Below are 12,970 nucleotides of genomic sequence, written 5' to 3' on the forward strand. Positions count from 1 at the left end.
AACGTACAATTGAGTCGACTGGCAAGGCGAATGCGCGTACCGTTCTTCAGAGGTGTTTTCATGCGTGATTCGTTACCGATCGTCGATGGCGTACGTCGAAACGAGAGCGGTATCGTGAATTTGGACGATGCAGCGGGCCCCGGTACTCATTGGGTAGCGTACGCCAAGAGGGGAGATCGAGTCGTGTATTTCGACAGTTTCGGCAATCTTAGACCACCGAAAGAACTGGTGCGATATTTCGGACCGAGCGTGACGAAGATTGAGCGTACAATCGCACGTCTTATCAACGATACGATCAGAGCATCTGTGGACAATTGTGCTTGCAATTTCTCCGGACGATCGTCGATCGTCCAGCGCTAAATTAAAACCTGACGACGCGCCGTGCCGAGACTCAGTGTTCGTCGAACAGCTTCCGTCGACATGTCTATAACGTTCACGCTGACCGGGAAGAGCAGCATCCTCGCGGAGCACTATTTTCCCGCCGTGGATCTGAGCGACGGTGACTACGAGCTCGGTCTAACGTGTTTTGAGACTTATCACACGATTCCGAACGTGAATTCTTCGAATAATAAATTTTATTTCGACGAGGATGACACGGAAATTATGATTCCCGAGAGATCGTACGAGATACGGGCGATACACGAGTTTTTGAAACGTGAAATTTCACGGAAACGTCCGCGACGCGTGGTTCGTTCCAACGACGATCGTACGTCGGTCGCGGATATCGCGCGAGAGGAGACCGTTCGCGCGAACGGCTACGAAGACGAGGTCGCGGAGTACCCGATAGTGCTCCGCGCAAATTACAATACGATGAAGAGCGAGCTCAAGTGCGCTTTCAAAGTGAACTTTAACAAACCGAACAACGTCGGATCGCTGCTGGGATTCTCGTCGACGCGTGTATTGCAGCCGGGACAGTGGTACGAATCGGACGCACCGATTAATATCATCAACGTAAACATTATCCGCGTGGAGTGTAACGTGACCGCGGGTGCGTACAGCGACGGCAAACGCGTTCATACGATACACGAATTTTCACCGAGCGTACCACCGGGATATAAGATATCGGAAACGCCGGCGCAGATCATTTACCTGCCGATCATCGCGCGGAGCGTTACTGATCTAACGATACGCGTCGCTGATTAAGACGGACGATTGCTCGATTTTCGCGGAGAATAGATCACAGTCAGATTGCACGTACGACGGCAAGAGCGATAACGCGGCAGTCGTGTGCGTGAGCGTGAGTGTACGCGCGACATATGAGATGCTAGTGTTGAACAGAGCTGCCAATTCTAGACCCCAGCCTGACTCGTAAATCGAGTGGTGAGGATACTACGCGCGCTCGGCGGTCCGTCTTTGAGTTTCGGCTAGCTTCGGAATACTAGACGAGGACAGTCACATTATGTTCTGTCTCCTTCTCGCGCGCTGAATCCTTCCGTACTACCAGTCAGCCTAGTAAACAGCGAGAAGTCTCTCGTGAACGCGAGGGAAGGATTTTTTCGGCGGTGCGGCGCGACGCGACGAAATGCTCTCGTCTACTATCCGCGAGGCTATGTACATATAAAATTATAATTAATATGAAATATAAAAAAAAATAATATAATTAATATATAATATAAAATAAAATATAAAAATATATAATTAATATAATTGTATAATAGTTTTCCACGTCACCTAAGAGGTACTATTATAGACGCGTTTTTTTTTAAGTGGTGTCCCCCGTAGGCCTATTCCACTAAAAAATAACACTATGAAATGATCGTAGCTTGTCAGGGGGACAAATAAAATTATGTAATATATAGAAAGAAATTGCACTTATTGCTCGACAAAAAAATAAATAAAATTGTATAATATAATATAAATATCGCATATACAGCTCGTCTCAGAAAAAATAACATTAATAATTTAATAAATATAGTAAAAATAAGCTGTAAATATAAAAATAAAATAAATAATAAATATAAATAAATATAATATATGTATAATAAATTATTATATATATATATATAATATATATATATATATAATAAAATTATATAATACACCGGGGCTAGACCGTTAGTTTTTTTTTCGGTGCCGATTTTTAACAACAAAATAAATAATTGTAGTTAAATGTGGTATACCACTGTAAAGAGTGAACCTTTAGCTACAAAATTTATACAGGAAATTTTTATCTACGTCGCTTTGTTTAACCGGTATAGAGCAAAAACGACAACGGTGCAAAAATTGAAATCTCAAAAATGCCGGGGTTGAACCGCCACCCTTCCGGGGTTAATCCGTTACACTGCATTTTTAATACATATACGTACATCTAATCCTAAAAAATGATAGGATACATTTTAATAATTGTTTTTTAAGAGAAAAATAAAAATTTATTTCAAATTTTTATGCGAAACATAAAAAAATAATTGTTTTACCTATTCCATAAAACAATTTAGGCACGTGAATACAGAGGTTAACCAAATCGTAAACTCCCCAACGGCACGTCACATTGTCAACGCGGGCAACCACGGGGAACACGCATGACGGCGTTCCGGTGCCATAGGATCAGCGCGGACCCTCGAGCAACCTAACCAAGCCGCGTTTTTCGCGGGTGAGCGATAAATAGCGACAGGGGGGTTAGAAAAGCTCGCGGTGGAGCGCGACCATTTTACCGACTCGACGGCGTCCTCGCGCCGATTCCTCGACGCGCCGACGACGACGACGACGGCCACGACCACCACCACGACGACGACGACGACGACGATGACCACCACCGACACCACCACCACTACAACGGCGGCGACAATGACGCCGAGACGATGCGGCGAACGCTGGACGATGCGGTCGCACGCGCGACTGTCACTGACACAACGATCAACAACGACGATCTACCGCGCGCGCGGCATGTCAACTCTCGCGCGGAAATCGCGGGATCTCAGAGCCGTGCCGTGTCTCGCCGTACCTCGCCGACGTGCCGTGAGCGCGAGCGATCTCGAAAACAACGGTCCGCTATCTTTTCGGTCGGCCAAAACACCCGTTTTGCGACGATACGTGCGTACCATTTCCCTCCTACACAAACTGACGCACGTGCAAGGGAAGACAGAATCACGCTCGAGGGAAACCTAACCTGAAATCGTCGTGAGCTGAAGTCGTGCGCCCGGCGCGCCACAGTGACGAGACTGGTGGACCAGCCCCGGGTGCTTACTGGCGGATAAGCCCCAAACATAAGTTTCAGGTTTGATCGCCCACGAAATATTAGACATCAACGATAATGAAAAAACTACACTGGATTCGTGTTCAGCATGCATTACTCTTTATAATCACGTACCTCGAGATTTGGAGAGCAAATATTATTGCAGATATTACAATATTTCCACGCGCAGAAAATTTCACTTTCACCTTCCGAAAACACGTTTGCCCTCGTAAAAATCATAACACGGCAGGTAACCTGCCGAAACTCCGTTGGTCACATGGGTATCATAAGCAGCGTTTACAATGTTAATAGCGAGTTCGCACAATATACAGGTTCCGAGATATTTGATTTGGCGGATTTATCCCGTTAGCGGTCTAGCCCCGGTCTGCCCTACATAATATTAAATATTATTTTTTTTACATAGCTGTAACTGATATAATGCTTTGCTATTAAAAAAAAGAGGTTAAAAATTATTAACTTTTTGTTATTCCTGCATGTCAAACGAAGAGGGACCAGCAATATCATCATCTGCAGCATATAGCCGAAGACTACTTTTTTGTCTTTTAGAAATAGTAGGATATAATTTGTCTGTCTTCATGAAAGATAAATGCTCTACATCAATCTTCATGTTCAGAGCAGTTTCCCCTCTTGTTTTTAATGCTGATTTTAATACACAAATAGCATTTACAGTGGCCGAGGATAATGTGTTTCGTTTTTTTGTTTTGATATCTGTTAGAAAAGAAAATATTCTCTCCGCGTCGGCGTTTGAGTTTGGCAGTGATCTGATAGAATTCACAACAGATTTTAAATGTGGGTATCTTTCGTTACCTTCTGAATCATTCTTTTGCAAAATTTGTGCCCACATGTCATCAAAATTTAATTTTGACAAATCGTCTTTCCTTGTATCTGTGAAATCTAAATTCAATGTAAACCATTCTGTCTTTAGACCACTTTCGTCAAAACCGCCGATTGTTTTAACAATGAAAGAAAGATCTTTAAACAATCTTTCTCTGTTGTCATTTGATAAAGCTATTTGTGGAAGAAATATTTTTAACTTTGTTAAAAATGTATCATTTATCGGCAATCTTTTACAAATTTCCTCGGCCGCGGTAATATAAAATTGTAGACAGTTCTGTCGAACAATTGCAACCTCCTTTGCATTTCCATCCTTCATTAATTGACGGAGGTATTCTTCGCAGTCGGGTCCTAAATTTATATCAGTTACAGATCTATGATTTTCAATTTTGCCAAATGTAATATTTGGCAAATCTTTTAAAACTTCTTGTTTTAAAAAGTTTGTACAAATTTAAGTTAGAAAGTCTATTGATTTCAATTGCAGTAAATGAATTCGTGTGTCTACTGCCTGAAAAAATGCATTAAATGCATTAAAATAATTTAAAACATATTTTAGAAACAGCATATAAGCTTTTGTTTCAACATTTAGCATAATGTGCAATAGATTTTCTCCTGATTTACATTTGTCGCTTACGACCATTTCATTTAAAAAAAGTTTTACAGTATCTCAAGAAATCAGAAGTCTTTCAATGCATGCGTGACGAGACAGCCATCGCGTGTCAGCTAACTTTAAAATTTTTAGGTTTTTTTCTCGAAAACATTCTGAAAATTCCTGGAAAATTGCTGTTCTCTTGGGACTACTGTTGATGTAGGAAGCAATTTTTTTTACAAAATATTCGCAAGAAGGAGGAATTGTATTGCATGCAGTGTGCGCAGCTAATGCGGCAGAATGACATGGACATGGTAACGTCAAAACATTTTTGCACATCTCTTCAAGTTTTTTTTTAAATGATACATTTTTTCCCGTCATCACAGACGCGTTGTCACATACTAACGCAATAATGTTATTAAAAGGTATATTGAGCTTCCACATTTCATTTCTAAATGCAGTAAATAATTTGTCAGCACTGCAATCTGCCGCATTAACTTCAATTAATTTTACCAACTGGGTCTGTATTTTTGATGTTTCGGGATTAACAAAACGTACGAGAAACGTCATCTTCTTTCGATTAGTAATATCTGACGTTTCATCTACAAAAATGGAGAATTTTGTGTTGTGAATATAATTTACGACACGATTCGTTTCTATTGGGCACAAAACATTCGAAATAATGTTTGTACATTTGGTTCGACCCATGCTCATATTCTTTGAAACATTGTAATTTTTCCCGGCCTCTTTAAAAAAATCGAGTATTATTTTTGCCGTTCCTAGTGAAATATTTCTATCAGCAATTATTGCAGCAAATCGAATCTCCGCTAATTTCTTTTGCTCCTCAAATGACAGTGATTCGTTAAATTCCATGTCTACTTGTTCTACATTCGATTCATTCATTTGTGTATCACATTTTACAAATTGATCACTGTGCATTTTGGAATTCGCGTGACGCTCGATATGTGACAAATCACCAATAAAACTTTTATCACAAACCTTACAAAAAAATGAATTTGCGTCATGTTGCGCTTCGCAAAGCCATGGTTTATATTGTTCGAGTTCTAACCATTGCGGTCTAAAATTTTGTTTAGGCAATGGTTTTTTTTTAGAAATTACATTATCATTATTATTAAATGATGATGTATTTTCTTTAATATTTCTTTTATGCCGCGCAGATTCTGCATGTCTCGTTACACGTGATAACCAGCTGCATGAAAAATTTTTATTGCACACGGTACAATGAAAGAAATGCTCATTAAATGGCACTTTGCAAATCCAAGATTTGAAACGTTCATCACTAAGCCAAGCTTCCGAAAATCTTGGCTTCAGATTTTTCTTTAATTTATTAATTGTTTCCATGTTAAAATTAAAATATCTAAAAACAGAATATAAAACAAGTGTGATAAATAAAATTAACGCTAGCTAGTCACACTTATTTTCGAGTCCGTCGCCACACTCCGGTCCGTGAGACTGCTTCACTTTGTCGCATTGTAATTTTTATTCTAATTAATATTCAGCGGTCTACTGGACTGAAATGTGGCGGACTAGGATTAATTAAACAGATTAAAAACATAAATACCTGAATATAATTCGTCACTTGATCTTTACGAGACGAAGATTCGTCAGTTCGCCAATAGCACAATTCAAAGTAATTTAACAGTTAAGATTAGATATACTGTTACTGGGGAGCACACAGTCAACTGTTTCGGTCCTTTTGTCTAAGAGGATTCAGCTGATTTTGAGGTCGTCTTGACAGCCGATCAGCTATTGTCGTCTCAGATGTTTATCATATCAGGTGTTTATCACGTGCAATTCGACTGAAAACGCTTTCATAATTCAACGTTAACGCGCGTGTCATGATCGTCACACTCGCTATATGTATATGGGACATTGTCGCTGAAATTTTCACATTTTTACCCTGACCTATTGCAATAATTTTGACAACTTTTTTCCCGAGAAGTATTCTGAAAAAGAGAAGACAAGTAATTTTTTTTTTTTGGACTTACGATCAATATTTGATCGCACCAACGTGTAATTTTTGTAAAAATTGAATTTTTCGATAGCTCTTCTTTTTAAAACGTTAATATCTGGGATGAAATTTGTTCAGTTTAAAATGAATTACATGATGTATATATTTGATGTATACAGGGTGTCACTGAATGTTTGGTACTTTTCTCATATTTAGATAGAGCGAGCCAAACTGAGTCGAAAAGTCATGCACCATTTTGCAATTTTCGCGATAGTTGATGAGTTATTAATGATTAAAAATCGCCGTATTGGCCCGGCCCACCGCCAAATCCAAGCGCGCGGCGAGATGCGGCCGCCCCGCGGTCGGCGCGCGGGCAGTTGTTTTCTACAAGCGGCGATGATTACGCACGAGTGGCGCGTAACGCCGGGCCCCCGTCCTGAGCGATGATAGTTTCTCGCCTTTTTTAAATAGAAATAAAATTTTCTAACAACATAGAAAAATTTTTTGTGCGTACGTATGTACATACGTGTGTACATGCATACACAGGGAAATATCAATTGTACTGCTTAAAAAAGCGATTACTCAATTTACTTTTTTTCTTTTAGTAAGTAACGGTTGTCTTTAAGAAAGAATATTTTCTTGATAATAGTCTTAAAATGTACAAATTTTAGAAAGAGTCTTTATCATGTACTCGAAAGAAGAATTTATACTCCTTCAAAGAACATAATAAAATTTTATGAAAGAAAAGTCAAAATAATAAATAAAGTAATATGAGGACCCTCGAGATTAAAATAGGAGAAGTCAAGGCTATGAGGGTCAGAGGCAGATCACAGTGCGTAATATCAGAAATAACTGATTTATTCGTCGTTTTGATACATTACATCGATCCGTACGTTTCGGCTCAGTTTTGAGCCATCTTCAGCGGCAGTTACAGAAATTAAGTTACACGTTCTCCGTACCGTATGGTGAGTTTACCGATTCAAAGTATCAGAAACATAGACCAATTGATCCATATCTGTAAATTTGTTTAATTAATGTTGAGATATTAAAAAGATTCCTTAGGAAACTCACCATTCGGTCTGAAAAACGTGGAATACAGAGCCATGTACATAATGAATACTCTTTGCGAGAAGACTTGACGATCTTGTCGACACGACACACAATGATATGAAAGGTCTTGCAAGAAGAGGCATGTCGTAGGTCAACACACCGGCGAGGATTATAACAAAGCACGATTTGACACCGTCTCAAAATGACACGGATTTTTTGCATCATGCATATGTCACGGTTTTGAACAAATTGTAATCCATGCTCATGAACTTTCGTCGTTGGCAAATCGGGGTTTTACTATTGGTATACATGCAATATTGTGACAGTGTCAAATCGTGCTTTGTTATAATCCTCGCCGGTGTGTTGACCTACGACATGCCTCTTCTTGCAAGACCTTTCATATCATTGTGTGTCGTGTCGACAAGATCGTCAAGTCTTCTCGCAGAGAGTATTCATTATGTACATGGCTCTGTATTCCACGTTTTTCAGACCGAATGGTGAGTTTCCTATGGTATCTTTTTAATATCTCAACATTAATTGAACGAATTTACAGATATGGATCAATTGGTCTATGTTTCTGATACTTTGAATCAGTAAACTCACCATACGGTACGGAGAACGTGTAACTTAACTTCTGTAACTACCGCTGAAGATGGCTCAAAGCTGAGCCAAAACGTACGGATCGATGTAATGTATCAAAACGACGAATAAATCAGTTATTTCTGATATTACGCACTGTGATCTGCGTCTGACCCTCGTAGCCTTGACTTCTTCTATCAAAATAATTAGCAAATCAAATTTTTGTTTTAATTTTATATTCTTAACTGAAGAACTGAATAATTAGAATTTAGAATATTATTTATTTTAAGTAGTATTATCAAGAAAACATTTTTTGTAAAGATCATCGTTACTTAAAAGAAGAGAAAACTGAGTAATTGGTTTTCTTAGCACTAGAATAATATTTTTTGCGTGTGAATTTTGCGTACATAAATAGCAATCGCGATATAAGATCGCGAGCCAAAAAATAATTATTTTTTCTTTTTGTGGCAAGAAAATGATAGAGCGCTATTATTTCCACACACCACCTTGCGGCAGATAACATGGCGCATTTTTTTAAGTGGTATCCTTAGTAGGTCTAATCCACTTTGTATTAAAATATTCTCATATTTTAATGAAAGAACTGTTCGAAGTGCCTGCCTCGTTCTCGTATACAGAGTTTGGCTCTTCGATTAATATTGCGCGTCGCGCGGTGCGCCATTTCCGGCGTGATGGTATCAAAAGCTGCGAGAATTTCTTCTCGTACCTCAGTTTCTGTACCACCACGCCGGTGTACTCGACTAAATCTTTGATGTAACCCCAAACGAAATAGTCGAGCACGTTAATATCCGGCGACCGCGCCGGCCAAATGATTGTGCCACCTCGACCCATCCATCTGTCCAGATATCGCGCGTCTAAAACATTTCGCGCCTGTCGCGAAAAATGCGCATTTTCCAATACGATGGGGCTCCTGCGAATTTTTCGCGAAAGGCGCGAAATGTTTTAGACGCGCGATATCCAGACAGATGGATGGGTCGAAGTGGTCTAATCATTTGGAAAAAGGCACTTCAAACAGTTCTTGCATTAAAATATGAGAATATTTTAATGCAAAGTGGATTAGACCTACTGGGGGGGTACCACTTAAAAAAATGCGCCATGCTATCTGCCGCAAGGTGGTGTGTGGAAATGATAGCGCTCTATCATTTTCTTGCCACAGAAAGAAAAAATAATTTTTTTTTGGCTCGCGATCTTATATCGCGATTGCTATTTATGCACAATTCACACGCAAAAAATATCATTCTAGTGCTAAGAAAACCAATTATTCCATTTCCCTTCTTTTAACGGTTATCTTCACAAAGAATATTTTTTTGATAATAATCTTAAAATACACTCATCACTCTCTTTACTTAAAACAAATAATATTCTGAATTCAAATTGTTTAATTCTTCAATTAAGAATATAAAATTAAAACAAAAATTCAATTTGCTTATTATTTTGACTTTTCTTTGATAAAATTTTATAATGTTCTTTGAAGGAGTATAAATTCTTCTTTCCAGTACATGATAAAGACTTTTTCTAAAATTTGTGATGAATACATTTTAAGATTATTATCAAGAAAATATTCTTTCTTAAAGACAACCGTTACTTACTAAAAGAAAAAAGTAAATTGAGTAATCGCTTTTTTAAGCAGTACAATTGATATTTCCCTGTGTATGCATGTACACACGTATGTACATACGTACGCACAAAAAATTTTTTTATGTTGTTAGAAAATTTTATTTCTGTTTAAAAAAGACGAGAAACTATCATCGCTCAGGACGGGGGCCCGGCGTTACGCACCGCTCGTGCGTCGCGCCGTGTCATCATCGCCGCTTGTAGTAAACAACTGCCCGCGCGCCGACCGCGGGGCGGCCGCATCTCACCGCGCGCTTGGATTTGGCGGTGGGCGGGCCAATACGGCGATTTTTAATCATTAATAACTCATCAACTATCGCGAAAATTGCAAAATGGTACATGACTTTTCGACTCAGTTTGGCTCGCTCTATCTAAATATGAGAAAAGTACCAAACATTCAGTGACACCCTGTATATTAGTTTTTCGATAAGATTAAACATTTCCAAGATATTAACATTTTAAAAAGTACTTACCGAAAAATTTAATTTTTAAAATTACACTATCGAAAATATTAATCGTAGATCCAAACAAAAAATACGTGTCTTGTCTTTTTTAGAATACTTATTGGAAAAAATTGTCAAAATTATTGCAATAGGTCAGAGTAAAAATGTAAAAATTCATTAATTTATTAGAGGAAAGTCCCCTATTACGGGATAGGATCCTAATATGGGATATTATGTGATAGAATCTCATAATATATCTCAGTGGAACTTATTAGTTTAGCAGAAACCTCGCTATCTCATATTAGGATACTGTCCCATAATAGGGGACTTTCCTCTATATATTATATTTATTTATATTTATTATTTATTTTATTTTTATATATATAGCTTATTTTTACTATATTTATTAAATTATTAATTTTATTTATCTTTTTGATGAACAATAAGTGCAATTTTTTATATATATTACATAATTTTATTTGTCTCCCTGACAAGCTACGATCATTTCATAGTGTCATTTTTTAGTGGAATAGGCCTATAATAGTACCTCTTAGGTGACGTGGAAAACTATTATACAATTATATTAATTATAATTTTATATGTACATAGCCTCGCGGATAGTAGACGAGAGCATTTCGTCGCGTCGCGCCGCACCGCCGAAAAAATCCTTCCCTCGCGTTCACGAGAGACTTCTCGCTGTTTACCAGGCTGACTGGTAGTACGGAAGGATTCAGCGCGCGAGAAGGAGACAGAACATAATGTGACTGTCCTCGTCTAGTATTCCGAAGCTAGCCGAAACTCGAAGACGGACCGCCGAGCGCGCATAGTATCCCCACCACTCGATTTACGAGTCAGGCTGGGGTCTAGAAGTGGCAGCTCTGCTCGGGGCACGCGACAGATAACAGTAATATCTTTACGGCTGCGCCGATCGACGATATCGTCAAGTCGACATTCGGTGGTGTTAAACAAGAGACGAGAAAGAAGCTCAACGCGTCGAACGTTAAATTTTTACAATCTCTGGAATTTGCGGTGCGAAACATCTGAACGATGACTGAAATTCTCAACATCGGAGGCGAGCCGGTCTTTGACGATCGCATCGTCAAGATCGAGACTTACACGTACAACCCGTACGCCAACACAACGTTCGACTATAGCGACGAGATACGAATACCCATACAACAGCAGGATCTGTATACGTTGCCGTGCGAAAGTTTTCTCTACGTCGAAGGAACATTGACGGTGACCAGAGTAGCCGACCAAGTCGATAACGTGGTACTGGGGACTAATTGCGTCGCGTTCATGTTCGACGAGATTCGATACGAGCTCGACGGCGTGGAGATTGATCGCTGCAGAAACGTAGGAATAACCAGCACGCTCAAGAACTACATTACGGTATCGTCCGACAGAAGCGTGATCCTGAGAAACGCTGGCTGGGATCCACAGAATAACCCGAATGGACACTTCAATTTCTGCGTACCGCTCAACACGTTACTAGGATTTTGCGAGGATTACAAACGCGTGGTGGTCAACGCTCGTCACGAATTGGTCATGATACGATCGCGCAACGACAACAATTTCCTGGTGGGAAGTCTCGCGTTGGAGCCTACTATCAAAATACTCAAGATACAATGGCGAATGCCTCACGTGGTATTGAACGAGATCAACAAGCTGTCGATGCTGCGCGCCTTGGAAGCGCGAACGATATCTAAGTATGGGTTTCCGTTCGTGAGATCTGTACGAGTATCCCCTGTTGCAGAACACGACCAAGCACTCGTGGGCCATTAAGACCGCGACTCAGCTCGAGAAACCGCGATACGTCGTCTTCGCTCTGCAGACGGGTCGGAAGAACGTCATGTCCGCCGACACAAGCCGATTCGACCACTGCAACTTAACCAACGTAAAACTCTATCTAAACTCGGAAGTTTATCCGTATGACGACTTGAATTTGGACTTTGATAAACACAGATGGGCGATTCTGTACGATATGTACGCGCGTTTCTGCAAGAACTACTACGGATACGAATATTTCGAGCCGAGTCTCACCGATTCGACTTTTTAACGTAACGGCCCGTTTGTGATCATCGATTGCTCTCGCCAAAACGAATCCGTCAAAAACGCCACCGTGGATGTCAGAATAGAATTCGATTGCATGGAGAACGTACCGCCGAATACCTCCGCGTACTGTCTCATCATACACGACCGCGTGATTGAGTACAACCCGTTGACGAACGTGGTGCGCAAAATAGTCTGAGTGTTCGCGGCAACGTCAACGTGAATATTTTCTCTCTCTCTCTTTCCATCACTCTCCGATATAATTATTTATAGGGGAGGGGGGGAAGTATAAATCAGAGTGTCGCAAGACGGTTTGCAGAGTTGCGCGTCATTCCTCTCAATTGACGCATCGACGAGAGAGAGATAAAGAAATCTCGTCATGTCCGTACCAACGTTCGTGGACCTGCAAGGATTCCTCGTCGGGATGAAATTTGTCGTGAAGGAGATGGCGGTGCTGAGAAAAGGCTGCGTTCTGACGCATCACATCTTTACGTACCCCATGCCGTGGAATCTCCTCACAAAATCCGACAAATCGTGCGCTACCTGGTTGATTGCGAATCACCATGGATTACGATGGGAAGACGGAAACGTGCCGTACAGCACGGTGAAACGCCTGATTACATCGG

General features: G+C 40.1%; 1 protein-coding gene across 1 annotated transcript; it reads left to right on the forward strand.

Annotated features, from left to right (window-relative positions):
- Nucleotides 1-11,339: 11,339 nt before the first annotated feature.
- On the forward strand, nt 11,340-12,351 carry LOC139777997 (uncharacterized). The gene is made up of 3 exons (XM_071715720.1): nt 11,340-11,419; nt 11,504-11,810; nt 12,049-12,351. The coding sequence occupies exons 1-3, from the start codon at nt 11,340-11,342 to the stop codon at nt 12,349-12,351; spliced, it is 690 nt and encodes a 229-aa protein (XP_071571821.1).
- The last annotated feature ends 619 nt before the right edge of the window (nt 12,352-12,970 follow it).

The sequence above is a fragment of the Temnothorax nylanderi genome, unplaced genomic scaffold, assembly GCF_030848795.1.
Source record: "Temnothorax nylanderi isolate EJ_2023f unplaced genomic scaffold, tnyl_v1.0 TNYL_tig0170_pilon, whole genome shotgun sequence".
NCBI lineage: Eukaryota > Metazoa > Arthropoda > Insecta > Hymenoptera > Formicidae > Temnothorax > Temnothorax nylanderi.

What these genes read in the sequence shown, in the direction of transcription:
- LOC139777997 (XM_071715720.1), top strand. Translation starts at nt 11,340, where the DNA reads ATGACTGAAATTCTCAACATCGGAGGCGAGCCGGTCTTTGACGATCGC. An exon ending in GAGACTTACACGTACAACCC is followed by an intron (nt 11,420 to 11,503) that starts GTACGCCAACAC and finishes GCCGTGCGAAAG; the next exon opens with TTTTCTCTACGTCGAAGGAA. An exon ending in TTTGCGAGGATTACAAACGC is followed by an intron (nt 11,811 to 12,048) that starts GTGGTGGTCAAC and finishes CCCCTGTTGCAG; the next exon opens with AACACGACCAAGCACTCGTG.